Raw genomic sequence first — 24,802 nt, forward strand, 5'->3', positions numbered from 1 at the left:
CCCGCACACACACATTGTCACTGCAGATATGAAGCTTCTCAGTAGCCTGTTCTGCCATTGGCAGTTCATTTTCTGCCCTAAGGCACATCCCAGCTCAAGAAGTACCCTGTGTCTGCTTTGGCTGATGTAAAGAATCAGGGCAGCTCTCAAATTAGCCCAAAGGGACAGAAGGAAAGAAAGAATTTAGCTAGCTCTGCACTCTGGAACTTGTGACAGCCTACATCAAAGTTAATGACTTATGCCCTGGAAGGCAGAAATGTTGTGGTCTTCCGTGTCCAGCCTTTGCACAACTGACAGAAATCAAAGGCTCGCAGCAGATTTAAAGTTCTGTGCCGCAGTCAATCAATTTGATAAACTATCTTCTAGTTTTACTTCACTGCGGGTAATGTTTGGTATGCACCAAAGTGGATTCCATGCAATGCAAGACAAACGAGGGGTTCTGTTAAGTGTAGAACTTAACTGAATGCATTAGGATAGGCTGAGATTATTTAAGAACTGTTTTCTTTTTTAAGCCATAGCGGTATCCCATGCATTCATATAATATATCTGGTACATTATACCTCTAGCGGCTTAATGGGGCAGAATGGGGTTTGAGTCTGAGTCTCCCAGGTCCCAGTAGAGCATCCTAACCACTACACCACACTAGTACCTAAAGAAGTGATTGTTGTTGTTGCTGATTAGCCATGTGTTACAATCTTTTCCTTTTCACCTAGCAGTATTTTTGATGTAAGATTACATGTTGGGGTTTTTTTCTTCTTCATGTAGGACAATCATGGAAATGACATGCATCTTGGGATTTTCTGTATGGGGATTTTTGTAAAGAACAGAATTGGAAGGCTCACAGTGATCTACAGGTAAAATAAAAATAAAATAAAAGTAAATGTAAGCTATATCCAGAGCATTTTTAATTTCAGTAGTAGAATTTCCATCCCCCTCCTCCCCCCAGTATTTGCCCCAGAGCAAGTTAAAGATGATGGTAGACCTCTAAGGCTGTTGAGATTCCAAGTTTCTGATGTTCCTGTCTGTTGTATAAAAATCCTGCTGGCTAGTTCTATTCAGTATCTTACCCCTCCGACTTTTTCTTCTGCCTATTTAGTAGCTGGAGATGCTTTGCAGTATTAGGTTGAGTGTACAGAGCCATTGAGAACCTGCTACAATTCTGTTCTGCTTAACCTCTGAACAAAAGGATATTGCATCATACTCTTAAGATTTCATTTGTGCTTCAGCTGCTTTTCTATAAAGAAAGATTCCTTATTAATTATTCTTGACAATAAAGATCCTTGTTTCATAGCATAACTACAACAGTTATACTAGCTTCGTTATCTGTTTTACTGCTTAGATGGATAGGCTGTTTGATTACTCTGTGTATGCAATAGTATCATCCAAATTTATGTATCCAAGCTAAGTGAAAGGGAACTTGGTTGAGCCGAGCTATTAATCAACATTTCTCTTTGAAATGGAATAAGCTTGTATGACAGTTCTGGCTGTTTTGCAATAAGATGTTTGTTTCAGCAATGTTGCTTCTCACAGGTGGAATGATATCGGAAACATAACACACAACAGGTCCTCGATTGCTGTGGAGCTCGTCAACAAGGAAGAAACTGTGCTCTTCCACACTGTAAGCAAAGCATTTAGAGATCAGTATTGGGGGGTGGGGGAGGGAGAGAAGCCATACAGTAAGTCTTAAATGAATTATCCAGACTGGGTAGTTTATACAATGCCCTTTTCCTAAGGTTATCTGGGCCAGTTTCCTCAATGCCATGTGCAGTGGTGCCCCTATCTACAAGCACTTTGGCATCATAAAGAGGGTGGACCTCTACCCCAGCTGACCTCTGGATAATTCATTTAATTATCCAGACTTACCATTCATAAGTCTGGATAATTCATTGAAGTGTTTTTATACTTATGTGTTTCTCTCCTTTGCAAGCTGCTAGCTCTCAGGCATTTCCACAATGCATCATGCATGTGTTGGCCTGATATTTAGGTCCTAGACAGTGTAGCAAGGTTCCATTAGCGTTTGTGTAACTTGGATGCTGATTACTGATGTTGTTTGTGCATCTTTCCTGAATACAGTATTATTTCTACTGAATATTTTAGAATAACATGGCCTTCTTTGGATAACTCTTTGCTGTACTAGTTGCTCTGTGATTGACTGGCTTTTTTTTGATGTTTTCTCTCTCCTATGCCCTCCCTTCAAGGATGACCTTGAAAATGCCAAGTACATTTCACGCCTGTTTGCTGTGAAGCACAAGTTTTACAAACAGAATAAAATCTGCACAGAGTGAGTATATACCCTTTGCAAATTCGGACTCACTTTAATGTGGAATCTTGGTTTGGTATGGGCACTGGCTTTTTAAGGGTATTTTGCCATTTGCTCCCCATTGGCTCTTTGTAGCTACAGCAGAATTAAAAAGAAGTAGTCCTTGTTCAGAGATAAGAGGCAGCTGCTATAGAATTAATGTGTGATTTCTTAAGAGGTGCATAGAAACTTATGAGGTGCATAGAAAGGAAGAGAGGAGTGGTCTAAAATCTATATGCTTATGATTGTAATCTGAGGCACAATAGAAAACTAACAACTTCAACTTTCTTTTTTATCCCCTTCAAAAATCAAATCGGAGACTTCATGGTTGTAGGGGGAAAACCTGACATTATTTTTGCAGTATTGTAGAAATGGGGCCTGGATGGGGTCTTTTCTAGAGTTCAAAAGTATGTATCTACCACATCTCACCCCCCCCCCCATAAAGTTTCTCTCTCACACATAAAAAGACGCTATTCTACTTACTGTGTTTGTGTGTGCGTAAGTGCCGTCAAGTTGCTTTCGACTCATGGCGACCCTATGAATCAGTGTCCTCCAAAATGTCCTATCTTTAACATCCTTGCTCAGATCTTGCAAACTGAGGGCCATGGCTTCCTTTATATAGTCAATCCATTTCTTGTTGGGTCTTCCTCTTTTTCTGCTGCCTTCAACTTTTCCTAACATGATTGTCTTTTCCAGCGACTCTTGTCTTCTAGTAATGTGACCAAAGTATGACAGCCTCAGTTTAGTCATTTTATCTTCTAGGGTCAGTTCAGGCTTGATTTGATCTATAACCCACTAATTTGTTTTTTGTTATGGTATCTGTAACACTCTCCTCAAACACCACATTTCTAGGCTTTTAAATAGTCACTTGATCACCTACAATGATTAAGAAATAATTACCATAATATTTCTTAATCATTGTAGGTGACAAGGTAAGTAGGGAAACTGCCTTCAGGAAACTTCTCCTGGATTGTCTATCCAGAAGCATCTACATGTTTGCCATAACATGCATATGTTACACAGAATTCTGTTTGAGGTGGCGTACTCGATTCATGCTTGCTTGGCCTTACCATCACTGCTTGAACAGAGTGTGACCCGCTCTCCTGAGGGCCGTCTGAGTGAAAAGTTAGAGTACACAGCCGCATTGTCAGGTTGATTTGTCTGAGAACATCTATCTATCTATCTATCTATCTATCTATCTATCTATCTATCTATCTATCTATCTATCTATCTATCTATCTATCTATCATATTTCTACCCTGCTCTCCCCAACCCGAAGGTTGGGCTCAGAGCTGCTGTATTTTTATCTGCCCTCCCAATACTCATGATTCATAGTGTTAAGGGGGGTGGGTTGACTGCCTGAGTGAGCACAAGAGCAGAGGGATAGAGAGAGCCAAGCCAAGCTACCACAAGCATGCCCATGCCTCTGGTTCACTATGGTCCAAGTTACGCATGATGTCTCTGGAACATGCAACCTGTGGTTTGGCTTTAAACTATAGCTTTGGGGTGGGGGGCTATGAATTAGGGCCCCAGCTCTGGGTAAGTGGTGGAAGTTAACTTTTTCTCCTGCTCTTTGCTATTTATCCAGTCAAAAGTGTGCCCCCTCCTAGACTGCATTAAGCCCGGGGGAGGGGGAGTCCAGTGCAGTCTTTCTCCCCCCCCCCCAACTAATGGAGCTCAGAGCAGCCTGGGAGAGGGCATTTTTAACTAAGGAAATCAAGAGGAGGACTTGAGCCCCCTTTCCGGCTGGCCCCCCCGGAGCCATTTTTAGTGCCAGACTATACAGTGGGAGCAGTGCAGCTCCAAAGGGATGTGCAGTTTTGCCCTTAGCAGATATACCTGATGTGAAGGGACTTTTTCAACAATGTGTTATCTCTTTGGGCTTCAAAACTAGGCTATTGAAATAATTCTCTGTACCTGAGTAACTGTTTCTGTGTAAGACACAGGGACCATAATTTGATGTAGGAAACATCTAGTTAGGGTGAGCTGCATGAGGATTTTCAAGTGTAGGACAGGATGTGGTGAGCAAAAGTGAGTAAGGCCGTGTTTAGATTTGTTTCTCCCACTTCACCAATAGAGATGAGAAGGCCTAGCACAGGATCAGTGAGGTAGCTCAGAATGCGGTTCATTGTTATGCTGCTCAAACCTGCCCAGGTGAAATGGTTGGCTTTGTGCTCTTAGCAGCTCTTGGTGACCTGTTCTGCACGTCCACACTAAGAGAGGTGACACCGGCAGGCAGTGGGGGTAGGGCTTTGTTGCACCTAGATGATGGAATCCTTTGCCCCAAGATACCAACTTGACCCCCTCGCTCCATGCCTTTCTGTATTCTGTTAAGATCTTTCGTTTCTGTTGGAAGGGATTTGGAGGTGGGTACGTCTGATCTACTTTTATTTTTTTAATTGCTGCTGCTGTCACTTGCTGTGGGTTTTGCCATCTGCTGCTGCTACTCTGTGATTATATCTGCTGTTTATTTGCCTTCTTTGTTGTATTTAAAAAAATGCATTTTTCTGTGAGCCAGCTTGAGTTCTACTTCTGCCTTATATATCAGCACAGAAAGAGAGCATGAAGAAGTGAGAGAGGTGGGGAATGCTTGATAGAAAGGTTAATTCCCTTGTTAATTGTTTGCATGGATAGGCAAATACTTACAAATACTACTGTCAATACTTGCCAATACTACTCAGTGGAACAGGCTTCCTCGGGAGGTGGTGAGCTCTCCTTCCCTGGAGTTTTTCCCTAGAGGCTAGATGGCCATCTGTCAGCAATGCTGATTCTATGATCTTAGGCAGATCATGAGAGGGAGGGCATCTTGGCCATCTTCTGGGCAAGGAGTAGGGGTCACTGGGAGGAGTGAATTTCCTGCATTGTGCAGGGGGTTGGGCTAGATGACCCTGGTGGTCCCCTCCAACTCTATGATTCTGTTCTATGATTCTACTTCATACATCACAGCAGTTCTGTAGTGTAGGATTGCTTTGTGAGGAACCTTCAGGAATCCTTGTGAATGCCCATGCCATCTGAGTTATGGTGGGTGTTGTCAGCCGTTGGGCTTTCTAAGCAGTGGTACCCCAAGCACAAAATTCTTTTGTCCAGTGAAGCTTACCTGGCCAGTTCTTTGCTTGGCTTTACCAGGTAAACATTTAGATGGTAAACATTCTTGTTCTGTACAGCTTTTGTCCTCACAGGATAATTAATGTTTATAATCGTAAAGGTTGTTTTTATGGCTTTGCCCTGTTTGTGTCGGTGGTTGGGTTGAATTAATGGTTTCTGGTGAGCAGGTGTGGTGCAAAGAGCAGAATGGCAGACTAAGGCTGTGGAGGTTTGGGTTTAAGTCCCCTTTCAGCCGTGATGCTCAGTGGGTGACCTTGGAGCAGTCATTATCTCTCAACCTAAAGTGCAGGGTTGTCGCAAAAATCGGTGCACTTCTCTGAACTCCTTGGACAAAAGTGTGATCAAAATCAAATATATAAATATTTCTTTTCTCGCTCTGGTGTTTGTGTACTGTATTTTGTTCAACTGCCCTTGGACTCTTGGCTAAGAGGCAAGGTTTACATTTGGATCCTAAGATAAGTACTGATTGGATTGTACCTGTGATTTCCCATTCTGTGTGTTTTGAAAATGTCTCTGGTGCTAGCATTTCTTTTTTATGTGGGTGTGTATTTTCTCATTGCCCGTTACATCATTCACCAGATGAGAAACTGTAAGAGGAGCAATTCTGCCTTTCCTCTCTCCACGTAAGCACTTTAACTGGATCTTATGAATGTTTTCCCCCCCTTTTTGTTTTCTCCATCCCAAGTGATGCACCTTGCTCTCCTAATATCCATGTCTACATTTGCCTATTCGGTTACTCTGTTCTTTCTTGGCCTGTGTGCATATAGCCTCTTTGGAACCTTTCTCTGCTCTCTATCTCATTCTTGTTCCTTTTGCCTAAGGCATGTAGTAAACGGTGTGCCATTCAGGTTCAGTTTTCATTCAACAGAACATGTACTTCCAGTTAGTTCTTGTCTTGCATTTTCAGGATAAAGTAGTTCAATGGTGGTGGTTGTGTGTGTGTGTTTTTAAAGGCATGTGTGTGTGTTTGTTTCTTCATAAAAGATTTTAATGCATCCTTTTTTATCCAATTTACATCCATTACAAACCAAATAATTACAATATGTGAAGGTCCCTTTTTTAACTTTGTGAAGTAGAGTATGCTATTGGTAGAATGGGCTATATTTGGAATAACTTCTTCCATGTTTCACCCACAGACAATCAAATTCTCCTCCTCCCATCAGACGGCGGCCCACCTGGAGTAAATCATCCTTGGTAAATATCTTGGCTAAGTGTTGAGCTAGATGGGTAGTAATTACTCTTTAAAAAACAACAACAGCATTTATTGCAGGCAACTTCAGGTGCCATAAAGTGGAACACAAATATTTTAAAGAAAATAATTAACCTTTCACACTTCTCCCAGGTGTTTCTCAAAGGACAAATGTCTAAAATGTAGTAAATAGTAAAGCACTGCTTTGTGGAATGCTTACTGCAGAGTCACATATACAATTTTATCTATGAATATATTGTGTTTTCTTTTTCTTTTTAAATTTTAGCCAAGGCAGCACCCATTTATTTTGCCTCCTATGCATGTCCAGTGTGGCGAACCCTACCCTGAAACTCACAATTCACAAGGTATTTTAATAATAATAATGATGATGATGATGATGATGATGATGATGCATATATTACAAAAGTTAGAAGTTTCAAAGCACTTGACAAATGTAAGTATGGTAAGCCTTAACCACCGCCCTGTAAGACAGATCAATATTGTTATCTGTGTAGTGCAGACTTTGGGAGATTGGGCTGAGAGACAGAGCCTTGCCCTGTGGTCAGTGAATGGGTAGTTGCAGACATGGGAGTAGGATTTGACAACTCTTGGATGGGAAATTCCTGGAGATTTTGGGGGTGCAACCTAGGGAGAGCAGGGCTTGGGGAGAGGAGGGACCTTAAAAAAGGTAAAGGTCCCCTGTGCAAGCACCAGGTCTTTCCTGACCCATGGGGTGACGTCACATCCCAATGTTTCCAAGGCAGACTTTGCGGGGTGGTTTGCCAGTGCCTTCCCCAGTCGTCTTCCCTTTACCCCCAGCAAGCTGGGTACTCATTTCACCGACCTCGGAAGGATGGAAGGCTGAGTCAACCTTGAGCCGGCTACCTGAAATCGACTTCCGTCGGGATCGAACTCAGGTCGTGAGCAGAGCTTTTGACTGCAGTACTGCAGCTTAACACTCTGCGCCACGGGGCCTGAGGGACCTTAGTGAGGTATAATATCATGGAGTCCTTCCTCCAAAGCAGCCATTTCCCCCAAAGGATCTGATTTTTGTAGTCTGGAGATCAGTTGTAATTCCGGGAGACTTCCAGGCCCCACCTGGAGGTTGGCAACTGTACTTGGGAGTTGAACAAGATACTTTATGGTTTGCAGCTTTGTTATGAATGGTATAGTCTCAAGCAGAGCAGTATCCTTCTGAGTCTGTTGAAGTCAACTGACCTATAAGCATGGTACTTTGCTTAGGCTTTTCACCGGGGAAACGGCTAACACTTAACTTGGTGTGCTGGAGAAATATCATGGGTGTGAAAGGGAATGGTTTCCATCTCCACTTGCTGCCTTGTTTATGTAATTTATTTTTAAAATAATGTTTCTGTTTAGTTACGGGTGGGTTGGGGCAGGTAAACGGACTTCTGTTGACCCGGATCCATAAATTTCTACATTGTCATTCATGAGTGCTGTAACCAAAGGCCTCTAATTGCATCCCAGGTTTTGTTTCTTGTTTTTATTTTTGTTTCCCATCTTTGCAATATCGCACATAGAGCTCTTTGTTTTATTTGTACCTCACTTGGTTACCATAGGCAGTCTTGGGCAGCTTACAAACCAACACCTTACGGTAGGCACAGCCAACAATCACGATGAGTGCATTGGATTCCCCCCCCTCTTCCATAGCTGGAAATCATAACATGGCCCCTCAAACGCTTTCTACATCCTTCCTTCTGTGTCTTACTCACTATATTATCCTGTTTGTTACCTGTTTCAATTTCCCCCCTCATGTATTCAGACAGCATTGTCCATGGAAATGAAGAAATGTTTTACTGTCGATCTCAGACTAGCTTGGACAGATGTGCAATGGACTACAGCTACTTGAATGGCAACGTCCCCAACGGCAGTGTGTGCAGTGCCCAAAGTATGAACTCTCTCAACCGCTCCCAGAATTTCATCCAGGCTTCTCCAATGTCCTCCAACCTCAGCATCCCTGGGAGTGACATCATGAGAGCCGACTACATCCCTAGCCATAGACATAGTGCAATCATTGTACCTTCCTATCGGCCAACGCCAGACTATGAAACTGTAATGAGGCAAATGAATAGAGGGATTATTCATACGGACAGCCAAAGTCAGTCGTTGCGGAACCTCAACATCGGGAACACTCATGCTTACAACCACCCCAAAGACCTTGTATATAGCCAACCAGAAATTCGGGAGAGATCTCCTTATACGATAACCTATGGGCCCCAAGGCACTTACAAAAAACACATCGCTCCGTCTGAGCAAATGAACCCCGTAAATCCCACGCAGACTAAAGCAGCACCCAGTGCCATTTCCCACACGGTTAGCACTCCAGAGCTGGCCAACATGCAAGTGCCAAATAACCAGAGAGGAGGCACGGCCCATGTCCTAAAAAACTACCGTTTCAGGCCACCACCCCCATATCCCCGTCCGCGCCCTGCTACCAGCACGCCCGATCTAGCCAGCCATCGCCACAAGTATGTCAGCGGCAGCAGCCCTGACCTGGTCACTCGGAAAGTCCAGATCTTGGTGAAGACCTTCCAAGAGGACAGCTCGCCAGTCATCCACCAGTCTCTCCAGGAAGTCAGCGAACCCCTTAGGGCAGTCAGGCATCATGTGCCTGTCAACAAGCGGCAGAGTCTGGAAGTCATCAGCAACATGGTGCGGGGCATAGAGGCCATGACTTTGAAGAGTCTAAATGCCCCTTTGCCGCGCAGAAATACTCTGCGAGAGCAGGTGCAGCCAGAGGAAGTGGTGCAGCTCCCTCGCTACCATCACAAGAAGACCTTCTCGGATGCCACCATGCTGATACACAGCAGTGAAAGTGAAGAGGAGGAAGAAGCCTCCGAGTCTGTTTCCTCAATGGCAGCATTCCACGAAAACATGGAGTACAGTGCCCAGCTGGAAGCTGCCTTGGCCAGAATACCAAACAAACCTCCCCCTGAGTATCCCGGTGCCAGGAAAAGTGTTAGCAATGGAGCCTTGAGGAATGAGCAGATGAACGTGACATTGGCCATATCTCGAGCCAAGGCCATGAGACCAGGGCCTACAAAAGCGATCAATGTATGTCGGACTGATCCGGCAGCACTGAATGGCTCTTCGCTTGGCCCCTCGATCTCAGAACCAGACCTAACCATCGTAAAAGAGAGAGTCAAGAAAGAGCCAGTGAAGGAGAGGCCTGTATCTGAAATGTTTTCTATTGAAGACAGTATCATAGAAAGAGAGATGAGGGTAAGTACGCTTTCATTTCTGAACTTAGCAACAATAGCAGCAGTGCCGCTAAAAAGCAGTACTCTGTTAAAGCTGATTTTGAAATAGGAGTACATGAATTTCTTTGTGGGAGCATTCGGTGATAGCAAGTCGGATCAAGGATGTACCTTTAATAAAACTGCTGTTATAATTAGAAACTTACTTTGAACAATAGGTGCTAAGATTCTCAAGATTCTGTGGAAGATGCTTGACTGTTTTCTGCATTCCCTGTTCTGTGCTCTGCTGTGGCGTTTGCAGATTTTCTGAATTCCTTGTCCTATCTCCAAGATACAAGAAATTCCTGAGTAACGATTCCGAGGGTGTAACTATTTGGGGATAGTTTCTCTCGGGATGGGAAATGTGTACTTAATGAGAACACAGGTTTTGGGTTGGATCCAGTATACAATTTCTGCGTGTGCAAGCTGAAGAAAATTCTGTGGTAGATGCTGGTGCTTAGTCAAACATGTTGTATACCATATGTGTTTCCACTTGTGCAACCAGTTTCTGGGTGCTAAAATATATAGGGAGGGAAGCACTTGGTGTACCACAAGACCTTGAGAAAGCAGAACTGTGCTTAGTCCATTTATGTTTCCTCTTGCACATCACTGGATCCAAGCCGTGTGTCAAAAGAATGACAAGTTACCTTAGAAGCCATCTTTGCAAAACAGAAGGTGCAATCCAGACATAGCTTGGCGTTTTGAAGGCCAATTTATTTCAGTGGGAGATGTGTATCTTTCACAGCAAAGTCAGCTCAGCTTAGCTGGATCATGCTCAGAATCATCTTTATTTTCACAGTTCCCACATTGGGTTGTATGCCATTGCACTGAACAGGTGGCTAGAAGTGTGGACTTCCTTAGCTGAAAGCAGAAATTATTAATATCAACTACAGATATGAAATGGCTGAAGACATTCTATCTAATCTGCATTAAAAAGAGAGAGAATACACTTGTTTGAAATGACTCATGTTGCCCACGCCAAGGGGGGGTGGGGGCAGTGGCGTTGCATACAGAGGCAAATAAGGCTCTGTAGGACCTTTGGGCACTACTTTCAGCAAAAAGATGTTAGCTTCTAAACCCTAGTGAGAATCCTGCCTGTCATTTCTGCATTGAGGCAGGGATTGTCATGGGATAGCACAGGCTGATGTGGAATCAAGCCTTTTTTTCTACGACCTGACTGAAGATAAGCCAGTGAAGGGCACAGGTAGGAGGTGGATAGGAGGCTGACCATCCCTGTCATGAGAGAAGGAGGTTGACAATGTCATAGAAAGCATCCTCTCTTATCAGTCTCTGCGTGTGGAGGGCGGGAATAATATGCCTGCCATCTAGCATATTTCCTCCATTGTGTCTTCCTCTTGCATGTGGGATAGAGAAGGGAGCTGAGGTTGGGGAGGTTGCTGCCACCTGGGAGGTCATAGTATGGGATTCCCCTACAAGAAGAAGAAGAGTTGGTTTTTATATTCCAATTTTCTCCACCACAAGGAAGAATCAAACTGGCTTACAGTCACCTTCCCTCCCCCTCCCCACAACAGACATCCTGTGAGGTAGGTGGGGCTGAGAGAACTGTCATTAGCCCAAGGTCCCCCAGCTGGCTTCATGTGTAGGAGTGGGGAAACCAACCTGGTTCACCAAATTAGTGTCCGCTGCTATGTGGAGGAGTGGGGAATCAAACCTGGTTCTCCAGATCAGAGTCCACCGCTTCAAATCACCACTCTTAACCACTACACCATGCTGGCTCTCACTGGTCTCATCTTGAGGACTATTGGGTCTGACCATTCTTATTTATGTAAAGTTCCAGGAAGGCAGCTCTTTTTCCAGTCTACAGTTCTAAGGGTGAGAGAAGCAACCAGTGTAGCTTTTACACCAAGGAGAGGTGATGGCATTTCTGGCTTTTGAATTAGCAAGTTTAGTTAGACAAAAACCTAATCCTTGTGTCTTGTTCAGATATGACAGAGCTCTGTGTTTTGTTTTGTTTTGAATTCTCTCCCTTCCCACCCCGGCACATTATCTACCTGGTGGCAACGAAACAAGTTTCCAGTTGGCTTTTTATGGGCTTAGTCTTGGGGAAAGTATTTGTTTGTTAATGGGGCTCATTGTATTTCTTTCAGCATAACAACACTGTTTAAAACCCACCACCAGTCTGGGTTTATGTATCATCTTTGTGATTTGCTTGGCTCATTTGTTTCTGTTCTCTCAGTCTGCCGTTTACAGAGAGAGAGAGAGAGAGATGCCTGTCTTTGATGGCAAGTCTTCTGTACTGTGGGACTGTTCCTTTGAAATTAAAACTCTGCATTCATGTAGGAACAGGCCCCCCAGGGAAATAATGGGAAGTTTAGGAGACGCATTTGAATTTGCTCTGCTAATGGCAATCATCTGCACTCCTCGAACCGAGTTGTAGATTTTTTGGGAGATTAAAAAGACATTCCAACATTCTGTTGGCGTTATTTCTAATCACCCCGAGATGAAAGCGTGCCTTTTCTTGCCAAAAGTATCTAGAGAAACAGAAGATGGCAGGCCTGGAGGCCCAGAAGAGGCCCTTGATGTTGGCAGCGCTCAATGGTCTCTCAGTTGCTCGAGTTCCAGTGCCTGAGGATAGCCAGGATGAAGTAGCCAAGGTGCCAATGGATGAGCGGGTAAGGATAGGACTCTCAGAACAATGCACACTGGTTTTACTTTCTGTTAGCAACGGTTTCTGAAGCATTAAAAAGAAAGCTGTGTAAAATACAGACCCAACAAAGCATGACTGCAAAAGCAGCACTCTGTACAGAAGGTCCCCAATGGCTTAATTCAGGAGTGAAATGTTGGGGCTGAATGCTGGCACATCAAAATCATGCTCTTGAAACAGAAGACAACATGTGCCCCCTTGAGCGAAATTTTCGCCCTCACACAAGAATGGTACTTTATCCACACTAATCTCTGTGAACACTGAAAGGTATTTTGAGTAATGAAATCAACAGACCTTTTCTTTTTTTGGGTATGTTTTATTAGCAAATGGAATTGAACTTGGGCGACTCCCACAAATTCCTTCCTTCCCATTCTTTTAATGAGCTTATGTTGAAATTTCTCACCTTGCCAAGTATGGGAGGCCTGAGTACGTTTTCTTCAATCACCCTTTTCCCGATATTTCCATGTCCTGAGTCAGACATCCAATTGGCAGACAAGATTTGAGAGATCTGTGATCAGGTTTGCCAATGTCTAATTTCATTTGTAAATAACAGTGGGAGCAGGGCTACGGTGCTGAGATGGGAGGTATTTAATTCCCCCCCGACTATTTTTCAAATAGGAATTGCCCTCCCCTAAGTGGCTGTTTAAATCGCTGTCTCCCCCCCCCCCCATTCTGGGGCAATTAACTACTGGGGTTTCATCTAGGAAATGGGGGGAGGAGCAGTTAAATTCCCCTGCCGCAGTCCCAGTCCAAATCCACTTCTTCCCTCCTGGCTGCTTTTAAATGAAATGAAAGAAGTTGGGAGGGTTCAGTCATAATTCTCTTGCATCTTGTCTGGTTGTTCCCTTAAACTCTGGACTTAAATGCTGTTTGCAAAGTGGTGCACAATACAAAGGGTTCTTAGGACCTCTCAGGAATGTTGAGGTGTCTTTCAGTTTTACCATTAGGCCACCATTTGCATTGAACTCTGGTTGTAAGCATTGTCGGCACCCAAGTAGGGAGCATGTAGTTTAATATTATTGACCTGATAAAATGCCCAATATTTCTGCGACCAGATCAACATCCGATACCACAAAAGGCACTCCCAGTATTTCCCAGTTCTGATATTTCACACCCAATAAATAGAAATATTCTGCAGAAAGGTGCTCCAGAAAGATACCATGATGGATGGTATCGAATGTTGCAGAAAGGTTCAGGAGAATCAACTCCATCTGTCCACTTCCTGGTGCAGATCATCTACCAGGGCAACCAAGGCTGTTTCAGTCCCCCAACCAGGCCTGAAACCAGATTGGAAAGGACCTAAACATTTTGCTTCATCCAAGAAAGCCTGAAGTTGTTTAGCCACCATCTGTTCAATCACCTCGCTCAAGAATGGAACATTTAAACTAGTGAATAGTTATTGAGATCTCCTGGGTTCAGGGTAGGACCCAGTCTGTTTCAAGGTGAGGGCGACTACCCCCTCTCAAGAAGGGATTAACTGCTGCTCAGACCTAGTCAGCCAGTCCTCTCCCCAGTGGATTTAAATAGCCTGGAAGGGAAATGATCATAGAAGAAGGTGGTAAGCCTCAAACCTTGAAGCATCATGTCCTCATCTTCAAAGTGGATAAACTAAAAAGTATCCCAAACAACTGGACAAGTCAGCACCCTGGTACCATTTGACCCTGTCACTGCTAATGTACAGTCCAAGATGAAATCATATCCTTTGCGACTTTCTGATATGGAATTAAAGCTGTAGTTTTTTGAAGTGCACAGCTAGCCCACATTATTAACTGTTTAGCTTTAGAGTTGTATGGAAAGGGCGCTTCCGTGATCAAAAGTTCTCACATGATTATGGATGCTATGGAAATAACGCCACTGTCGCGGTTATGGGCTGTTGGAAAAATGTCATTCCACAGACTGTCAACACAATGCACTTGGATTAACCAGGGTAACCTTCGGGATCAAGCATATGTAGCTCAGGACATGACTAGATATCACAGCATCCTCTGGGATGGCACCACCATTTTAGAGCTGAATGTAGGCCATGTAAAAATGCCATGAGGGCAGCTTAGGGGGACCAGGTGCTCTAGCCCCCCCCCATCTTTTCAAGTGCTGAAACACACACACACGCAGCTGTTTTGGAACTTGAAAAGGCATTGGGGGAAAGGAAGAGCAACTGATCCCTCCATGTTGTAGGTCCGATCAAGATTGGGCCCTTTCATCATTTTTTGAACAGCCCACATTTAGCTCCAAAATGGTGGCAGCTTCCCCTACTCAAACCCTGGGGAATGGCTAGCTGTGCCCTCAGTTACGACAATATTACTTTCTGCTGACCTGGAAATAATCACTTCTACAAAAGTATGTTCAAGCGAATGGAATGAATCTGCCATGACATACTGTATTTACATGACCTCACTCTACTTAATGTGTTGCGTCTTGACATGAATCAGCCGCAATTTACAAAAAGCTTCTGTACACAAGCACATTTGTCCTTTGCTTTGTGGTATGTTCTCCTACCATGTACATACTGGCCTTGGGTCTTGCTTGGTGAAAGCTCACCAACTACAGAAGACCTTGGGGCTTTGATGCTGTCAGTCATCACCCAGGAGAGGAATATTAAAGGAAATGGTAATCAACCCCCCCCACACACACACACCTTGGAAAAGCCATCTTTTAAGCAGTGACAGCCCTACAGGGTTTTGTTTTGTTTTTAAATCAATGTCTCCCCTTTGGGTGAAAAATTGTTTAAATACATGGTTGCTTCACAAGAACGGGCATTTCTGGATAAAGCAGGTGTTCTTGATTTGCTGTAGTTAGGCTTCCAGCCTGGTCATGGAACGGAGACTGTTGGGGATAATGGGCCTCTGGAGACCAGGAGAGGCAATACAACCCTGTAGATTTTATTTCAACTCTCAGCCAATGTCATTATGTTTTCCCACCTAAGCCACTACCTAGTGGCCAGGATTGGACTGGCTGCAAGTTCAAACTGAAGTTGAATTCTAACAAGATAGTAATAATAGTAATTATTGATCCTTAAACAGTAGAGGAATCTTTTCTGATGATTAATAGAATAGATCAAGTGTAAAGTCAGAAGATTTTGTGGGGATTCTATGTAATATTTAGCAGATTTCAACGGTATTTTTTTTTTTGCTTCCAACTACATGTAGTACATAGATTTCTGCCTTTATTGGAAGACAGTGATATATAGCAACTATGTGAAGTTAGCCTTGAGTTACAATATCTTTCTCTTCTTTTGGGGGGTTGAACATAATAGTGCAAAATCCTGAGGAGAAAACTGGAGGAGGGAATGGTATTCACTGAATATGAGCAGATTACAAAGAAGAAGGCAGATGGGAGCTTTACTACAGCAATGCTTCCAGAGAACGCAGAGCGTAACCGTGTGAGGGAAGTCATTCCATATGAGGAGAACCGAGTGGAGTTGGTCCCAACCAAAGAAAACAATACTGGCTACATCAATGCCTCCCACATAAAGGTAAAGGCTGGGAAAGTAACCACTGTAGTTGAAAGTCTCCCTGGTTCCAGTCCGCTATCCATATCCACAAAACCAAAGTTCGGATCTGTACTCAATGTGAATTTAATGGGAAAATCATTTGACAGTTATGTCCATTTGGCCTCTGTTATTTTTAGGTACAATAGGAGGAATAATCTGTGTAGGATTATTGCTTTTATATGCAAAATGCTTTCTACTCCTTTCCCTTGTTCATTCTCACATTAACTCCTACTGGGGTGACTCATTTATTTTCTCATTTTACAGATGAAGAAAGATTATCAGTGCCTGAGGGCACTCTGAGTTCATGGTAGGGAAAACTTCAGGGTGAGTTACAGAATCTAAAGGGAATGGCTTAATCCATTCCAAACATGTGCTAAAAGGCCATCCATATAGTGCAGCTATTTTGAGAACAGGCCTAGAATCTGCCCACTGGGGGTTCATTCTGTCCCAGTGTTAGCCATGCTCAACCATTTTTTAGGTAAAATGCTTGTGGAATGGGCATCTAGATTCTTACTTGGGAGTTGGAGCCCAAATTTGTGTTGGCCCAGCATCATACACTATCTCATTCTTCACCCTTAATTTGAAAAGCTGAATATTGGGGGGAGTTTATTCAATACAAACTAAACATTCTTTACTTTCTGGGTAGTACATGTATACCTAGATGAAATGAACCTTTGAAAGAAAACAAAACAGAGTTTGCTGTATGAACTGCATTATTGTAATAGAATTTGAACTTGTCTGCTTTTATGATATATTTAGTTGCTGGTCAAAACAGTTTAAATTATAAGCATATTTTACTACTTACATTCCAAATGCAGTTTGGGTCATAATTTACTGTGCTAAACCTTGCTGAGTCAAAACACCTTTCTAAACCAGAATCCTGTCAGATTTCTGCCAAAGGACCTGGTGGGTAGCAGATACTGTGGTTTTTTGGCACTATCAGTTGCAGCTCGGATGACTGATTACTGAATTTAATTTTTTCATCCGTTTGTGGGAGGAGAGATCATTTCTAAAAGCATAAATTTTGTCCCATGAGGTGGCGTGGTCCAAGAAAGAATTTTCCCCAGCCAGTTTTAAGAGTCCATATTTCATCTTGTGTGTCAGCACTGGACATATGCGCATTGTTCTGTGGTGCATGTAGCGACATGTGCTAATGTTTTTTAGTATACAACTCTGTTTCCTGCCAGTACTTTTCTTCTCTCACTCCAAGTGGTTGTTACAGAAGCCAAGCAGATGTTCTTTTGCTCAGAAGGTGAAATTGCATCTGCAAATTTTACCTCAGTCACACAGCAAGTGGTTTTCACCCAGTTATCAATTTTTAATATCCTGCCGTCAGGGCAGTAGAATGCAGTTGCATTCCAGGCAATGCACTCCCTCTAGACTATTTATGGGGTTTTGTTTCTGCCTTGTGCCAGGAAGCTGAGCAGTTGGGCTAGGATTGAGCAGGCAAAGAAACTCCCATATCATCCTGATAAGATCTCAAACTGGACTCCCACATTGCTACTAAGTTTGAAGTCTTTGGGGTTGTCAGCATTTTAATTTTTTTTTGTCCAGGCTGTTAAGATATATACACATTCTGTCTGAATATAGTAAAAAAATATATTAATTTTCAGTGTGAATACTCCTTACCGCATACATTCCCCCTTTCCCAATTCATAACCTTTTCCTTTTTAAAAAATCTGCTAAAATACAGGGTTCCTTCAACTGGAACTCACTCAAACCAACAAAAATATTTGTACATTATGGTACGATGAAATGGCTTTATATCTTACTGAAATAAACTTACACAGGGCATACAATGACGGTTCCCCATCTATCCCACATGTTAACCTGATTTGGGGCTCTAGAAACAGTTTCGGGGGTTTGCTGATGTATTTCCCAGCCTGCTGCATAACAGGCTACATGACTGAGCTGATCAAGATAGGTTTTGGCATTGACATTGAGAACCCAGATGTTGTTAGTACTTGGTGATTCAACAGGAGTTAATCCTCAAATAGATTTAGATGTTCTGTTCTACAATTAACTTAATGCAGTCCGCCTTTCTCTCATTTCCCCTCCCCCCCAGGTTACAGTAGGTGGGGAAGAGTGGCACTATATCGCCACACAAGGACCTTTGCCACACACCTGCCACGATTTCTGGCAAATGGTGTGGCAAGAAGGAGTGAATGTGATTGCCATGGTGACAGCAGAGGAGGTATGTGAAATCATAGGGGGGGTTCTGTAAAGTGGGGCTTCTATAAAATAATTATCAGACTGAGAAGGTAGCTTCCCTGAAAGGATTAGTTTTGAGGGGTATGATCTTCTCTCCCCCACACATACCCCTTTCTCTCTATGTATGTTGGTTAACCCACTCTCTCAGTCAGGCTGCCAAGTGTTACCATAGTCCCCCAGTCAAAGATTCTATCTGCGGCCCTTCTACTGTCACCATGATCCAACCCCAATATCACATGGCTCCCTGTTATCATGATTAGGGTAATAATAATTGTTTCTTTCTGTATGCGCCAAACACTTTACCCCCAACACATACATATTTTCTACCCTGCCTTTTCTCCGAAGGCCACTGGGCACCATACACACTGTCTACCATTTCCCCCTCACAATAACCATATGATGTAGTACAAGCCAAGAGATGTTGCCCACACTTTACCACCACGACTGTTCCTTCAGCATAGTTGCTGAATTTGTAGCACACAGAACAGTATTTTTCCGAGCAATAATGGTGTCTCTAGAATTTTGTCCACCATTCTTGATGGCCCTGCTTCCATTCCAACCAATATGGCGAACAGAGTGCCTTCTCTTTCTTCCCTCAAGCCCCATCCTGAGTGTCTTTTAGAAGCACACGCTGATTTCCATGCTTGGACAGACCAGTGTCCATACTCGTTCGGTGCTCTTTTTTGGTTGTAGGTAACTAACAGTGGCCAGTTAGAAGGCATGGGAAGGCTTGCAAGGGTTATCCTAGCTTCCTCTGGCTTATTCCGCTGCATCTGAGTAATGGCGTAGGTTTGTACAAAATCCTGGGACAAGGAACGGGAGGTGAAGGAGGATGCTGGTTCTGCCTTCTGACTACCTCTTCCCCATCTCTCCTCATGCCCCAGGCGCCCTGCAGCCTGGTTCTCACTGTTTATATGAGCTTGTCCTTCATAGTGGAGGCTAAAGGGGTTGTTTTTGTGATATAGGAAGCCCCCCTCTGTAATAATCTACTTGTGGCCTTTGTTATTTTTATTTACTGTTTTTGAAAAAAAAATTGCCCCTAAGTTCCTTTTGAACTTCAGCCTAGGCGGACTAAAGAGTTACAACCACATTTGTAACATTTTGGCATTCAGCTGGCCGCATAATGTAATAATGGATGTTTAGCTGCATTAGAAGATTGCAGCATGCCAAACAAAGCAAAGATAATTCCAGTGACATCTGAGAAAGCCAAGCTGCTCTTGTTTGCAAAGAATGGCATTCGTAACTCATCCAAGGCCACCTCTGCACACTAGCATCCTTATCAGCTGCAAGAGACCAGGAGCTGTTGTTCCTGTAAAAGTGTCCATTTTTTAAAAAATCTCTCTTAATTCTCTTGCCAAGCATCACAGTTGCTTCTTTTCTGATCCCAGAACTGTATGTTGTGCTGTAAAACCAGCCCTCTATCCAGTCCAGAGCTCTGCTGCCTTTACAGCCACCAAGGCACAGCCTCTTCTTTTTTAGTGGCATGGCCTGATCTTTCCCATTTTAAACATTTACCAGTGTCAGCTGTTCAGAAGGGGGAGCAAGAGTCCACTTAATGCACAATTACAGAATAATCTGACCGGGGCGGGAGCCTCTGCCTAAAAAAAGGGCAGAGACTTGGGCTGTCTCATGGTCTGAACTATGACTATACACATGCATTTATAATAAGGCTGTTATTCATTGTGAACATAGATGCAGCAGGGAATCTTTGCTGTCCCGAGATGGTGGGCTTCCCCCCCACCCCACCCCACACACACACAGTAATGGGAAGGCATGCTGTATGATAAAAGGGCAGTTCTAGAACAACTCTGCACCCTAGCTTGCCATGAAGCAAGGAAGATGTTCTCCATTTGAGTGGGAACAGCCATGCAGTATCGTCCCCTCTTGGCCAGCTTTCTGGGAGAGTACAGAATGATGCCCTTGGGTGGCTGGCTGAATAGCAATCACAAACAAAACAGTTGTTTTGTTTTCTCTCAACTAAATGCCCCCATGCCGTAATACTCTAGCCATACACTTTTTAAGAAAATTGTCTGGAGAACCAGGGCATTCTTTTTTGACAGTATTTTTGTAGTCAGCCCACATGCATAAAATCATAAAACTGAAGGAAGTTTTAAAGCAGTCTGTTAATTCCCAATATTCCATATGTGTACCTCCAGATCTTTCCATCCACATTGGGAGCAGATCTCTTCATAAAGACACCAAGTGACAAAATAAAAGACCTTCCTTCTGAAGCCGTGTTTCGGGTTTTAAGTGGCTGAAGGAGCAGGCTGTGGTTGTGAATTTTTTGGAGAAGCTCAATTTGTACCTCCTGATTCTCCACCTGTAATGGTGTTTTGCAGCATTCTGTATTCCAGAGGTGGCCAGCTGGTTGTCAACAGGGCAAATTTGAGCCTTGAAGTCATTTTATCTGGCCCTTGGTGATCTTACCAAATTTTAATCAAGACTTGCAAGGGATAGAAAAAATGTATTCAGGATGTAAGGGGAGCCATTCATGCAGCCGCTCATATAATTCTAATCCTTGACCTCTGAGAACAGGAAAATTGACCATCCTTGATGTATACAATATTCTTTATATAAGTACCTAAGGTACAATCCTTTCATTGAACAATTGAATATTGTGAACGTTATTAATTCTACAGGGCCCATTTTTGTACTGGATCAGAGAACAAGAGGGGGTATCTGATTTGCAGTGGCAAACTGTTAATTATTCTCTGTGACTATTGGAGCTGGGGCCAATAAGAGCCAAGCCGCACTAATTTTGCTCCTGCTTCTCTCGTTACGGAATAGGAAAGAGGAAGAGCCAAGAGCCACCGTTACTGGCCAAAGTTGGGCTCCAAGCACAGCTCAGCCACGTATGGGAAGTTCAAGGTGACCACCAAATTCCGCACCGATTCTGGTTGCTACGCCACGACAGGTCTGAAGGTCAAGCACCTTTTGTTGGGGCAGGAAAAAACAGTATGGCATTTGCAGTACACTGACTGGCCAGATCATGGCTGTCCAGAAGAACAAGGCTTTCTCTGTAAGTTTTTTTTCCATATTATGCGAAAGTGTGATTCCCGCTACTTTTTTGGGGGGGGGGGGGGAATAAGTATTTATCAGAATGGTTTACAATGAGAAACTTGCATAACGGATGGTTTTTTTTGATGGCATTGACAACATTTTTGCATTATCACCTCTAGCCTTTGCCAGCGTTTTGTTTAATGCCTTTAGTCTCCATGGTAATCCTAGGGCAGGGGTGTCAAATATAAGGCCTGCTGGCCAGATCCGGCCTCTTGAGAGCTCTTATCCAGCCTGCAAGCCAGTCAAGGCAGCCTCCACCACCACCCATTTTCAGTCTGGGCTGGTGAGGCATGGCCTGGCTTGACCAAGTGACATTTATGTCATATCCGGCCTTTGTAACAATTGAGTTCGACACCCCTGATGTAGCCCATCACTTCAGCTTTTCTCCAGTCACTGACAATAATCAGGCTGGAAGCCCCTGGGCCAGATCTGGTCTTCTGAGAGGCACAGCCCTGGCTTCCAACATGTAGGCCTGGAGGATGTGGCAGGGTGAAAGAAGTGGGAGTATACGGCAACCGAACTTGCAGTAGGCTACTTCGTGGCCCTGTCAGAAAACTATTTCTTGCCTAGATGTATACGCCATCATGTGTGAACAATTGTGCAAGCATCTGTTTTGTTTTATTACACTGTAGCTTCCAAGCACACATAATTGTGACAAAATAAATGGTCTTTTTTCACACATGACAGCGGACATGGGCACGCTTTTTTACCCCGCACCATTCTTGCTGAAAACAGCCCTAACTCTTGCTAGTGCAGCGTAGTTAGAGATATGTTTGAAATTCTGATTCCTTCTGCAAGGGAAGGGAAGGACCAGATGGATGCTCCCTTTCCGTTAGATACTGGCGCTGACAGGCATTTGTTTCAAGGGGACCTTGCTGCTGTTGTGATCCCAGCCTGTTAATAGCAGGAATAGCTGTAAGTAATGTCTACAGTCATCTGCTTAAGGGACCTGGGGATTTGCAGGGAGTGGGGGGGGGGGGGGGGAGAAGATATGTATGTGTTTTAAAGAACTGTTTAAATTAAAGGACCAAAGTTCCAAGGAGTAATTGACACCCTGCTGGTACTTGCTGGATTCAGTGCTGTTTGCTGTCCAGAGGCCAAATAATTAGTGTCTTATAAGAAATGTAAATTATGATAATTTGAAAGGAAACGTGCTTCTCCATAGATTCATCATCTTTTATATGAAGGGTCTGGGACTGTAATTTTCGTTTTCCCCTCCCTTGCAGCCTATTTGGAAGAGATCCAGTCCGTGCGCCGCCATACCAACAGTGTTCTGGACAGCAGCAACAATCGCAACCCTCCCATTGTGGTGCACTGCAGTGCTGGCGTGGGGAGGACAGGGGTAGTTATTTTGACGGAACTCATGATTAGCTGTTTGGAGCACAACGAGGTAAGCAAACACATCTTCCATCAGGAGTTCTTTCCGGGGCAAGCCCTGCAGCAAAGGTCAGCTCAGAGCATGTGTGGTGAAATCTGAGGAGTCAGAAATGGGCTGTGTAGCCTTTCCAGGCGATGGGATAGGGCCTTGACTGTCCTCACATGGCGCTTCCTTCCCCCCCCCCCATTTTGAATGCTTAGCAATAGAGAAATAAGCGAAGTAAAACGAGAAAATCGCTGCAAATTGGCCAAATTGATAAAAGGAGCAAAAATCCAGTTTTTGGGAATGTGTCTGTGAAGAATATGGATTACCTTAGTGCATTTTGTTTGCTTTGTTAATGTAAGCAAAGGGTGGGCAACATACTTTTCCATATGAAATTATATCACTATTTTAGCAGCTGTTAACAAATGCAAAACTAATCATACATTTTCTTTCCTACTATATCCTCTAGATAATAATAATAAAACGTGCAATGGTTCAGCAGATGTCTTAACCACAATCTTTTAAATCTATATTCCACTTTACAAATTTCCATCAACTATTGAATTTATCACTCAAATGTGTATGAAATCTGCCTTTACATAGGCTTGGGTCCACCTGAATGATTCTGCGGACAGACCATCTTTTTCTCTGTGGAGTGTGACTTCCCCCCTGCTGCTGCAGCCCAAAGTGCCCCTGAAATGTCCTGAGGGACTGGGAACCCCCCAAAATGCTCCCTTAACATATGTAAAAATCATCCTGTGGATCCAAGCCATAGATTTTATGCCTTGATTCTAAGGGGAGCTGTCTCGTTGTGTTCAATGGGATTTGCTAGGGTTGCACAAGGGTTTTTTTCCTCCCCCTAAAGAGAAAGGTGCTTCTTTTGTGGAATTAAGGGATGAATCAAGGCAGTTGGAGATGGATTAGCAAGATTTTTACAAGACAAAATGGAAATAAGGAATGATACTATGAGATGCAAAAAATGTGTCCCAGTTCTCTAAAAGGCACAAAAGTCTGACATGGGTGTGTATGTGTGTGTGGTTGTAGTAACTGATTGTTTTTCCACCAAGTAGAAAAGGATATCCCAAACCTCTGTCAGATGCTCAGCTATTAAGATTTGGGCTAGGCTGTACGAGTCTAAACTGGCCTGCATTTTTTTTCCTGTTCAGACCAGGACCATGTTCTGACTGGCCTAGTAAGGCAATTAGGTCATGAGCTAATGATCAGATTCCACATGGCAACATTCTTTGGGATAGTACAGGAGTATAATGAAGTGTAGAAGAAAAAGTTTGCATGCTTATTGGCACATGTTTGAAATAGGACTGGGTCAAAAAACAGTGCCTCGATGGGCTCTGCCATCAGGGGGTAGGGCGATGCGCTTGGGGGGGGGAGTTATAATTCAGGTTTTGGATCTGTTTCCATGCTGGTATTCTGGATTATTTGGGTACCTAATACAGTTTCAGAATTCAGATTTGAGAGGGTTTTTTCCTGAATTTTTTTTGAAGTCCTGTTGCACACAGTGGCCAAGTAAATGCCCCCCCAGCATGTGACTCTTCCAGTCAAGGTGATGGCAGTGACGGAGGCTACGTTGAGAGAGAATCGATGCTGTGAGGAGCATGTTAATAGATCAGAGCTACATTAAAGGGGTAGAAAACTTGGTTGGTGAATAGAGAGGTATAAATGACCTCGTGAGTGAACCAAGACCATTGACCCAGAGCAAGCAATTCTCCACCACTGTCAGATGGACCAGATTATAATCTGAAATAAAAACTGGCATTTTGCCCTGTGAAAATCAGATTTTTCATTTTACCATTCTCTTTTTTAAAATAAAGATGATAAATGTTTTAATGGCTACTGTGTATTTGCAGATTACCCTAATCTTTCCTCATATAAAAAGCTTCTCTGTTTCACATAACCTCATTCACATACCTGTTTTGATAGCTACTGATTCACATCCCCATAACTTAAATAATTACATTGTTTTGGTGGCAGGTTTCTGTGCTTTTATATGGCATTGTCTTTGAATTCCTTCCTGTGTTTTTTTCTCTCTCAACAAGGAATAGAAGTCAGATGCTGCTCTCTTGTTTTAAGATTGTCCTGAGAGTGATTGAGTTGCCTATCACCATGATTTCAGCAAACTAGATTTTTACATATTGTCCAAAGTGGGCCAGT

At 43.4% G+C, this 24,802-nt stretch overlaps 1 protein-coding gene across 2 annotated transcripts in view; it reads left to right on the forward strand.

Annotated features, from left to right (window-relative positions):
* Positions 1 to 24,802, forward strand: part of PTPN14 (protein tyrosine phosphatase non-receptor type 14) — a 122,965-nt gene that overhangs the window by 96,804 nt on the left and 1,359 nt on the right. For both annotated transcript variants that reach the window (XM_056853072.1, XM_056853071.1), the window contains exons 8-18: positions 766 to 854; positions 1,531 to 1,618; positions 2,199 to 2,281; positions 6,541 to 6,598; positions 6,880 to 6,958; positions 8,374 to 9,833; positions 12,337 to 12,480; positions 15,766 to 15,984; positions 18,068 to 18,196; positions 21,001 to 21,232; positions 22,500 to 22,663. In XM_056853072.1, the coding sequence (XP_056709050.1) occupies positions 766 to 854; positions 1,531 to 1,618; positions 2,199 to 2,281; positions 6,541 to 6,598; positions 6,880 to 6,958; positions 8,374 to 9,833; positions 12,337 to 12,480; positions 15,766 to 15,984; positions 18,068 to 18,196; positions 21,001 to 21,232; positions 22,500 to 22,663 (2,745 nt within the window). The remainder of the gene's footprint in view (positions 1 to 765; positions 855 to 1,530; positions 1,619 to 2,198; positions 2,282 to 6,540; positions 6,599 to 6,879; positions 6,959 to 8,373; positions 9,834 to 12,336; positions 12,481 to 15,765; positions 15,985 to 18,067; positions 18,197 to 21,000; positions 21,233 to 22,499; positions 22,664 to 24,802) is intronic.

This window comes from Euleptes europaea, chromosome 7 (genome assembly GCF_029931775.1).
Source record: "Euleptes europaea isolate rEulEur1 chromosome 7, rEulEur1.hap1, whole genome shotgun sequence".
NCBI classification, from domain to species: Eukaryota; Metazoa; Chordata; class Lepidosauria; order Squamata; family Sphaerodactylidae; genus Euleptes; species Euleptes europaea.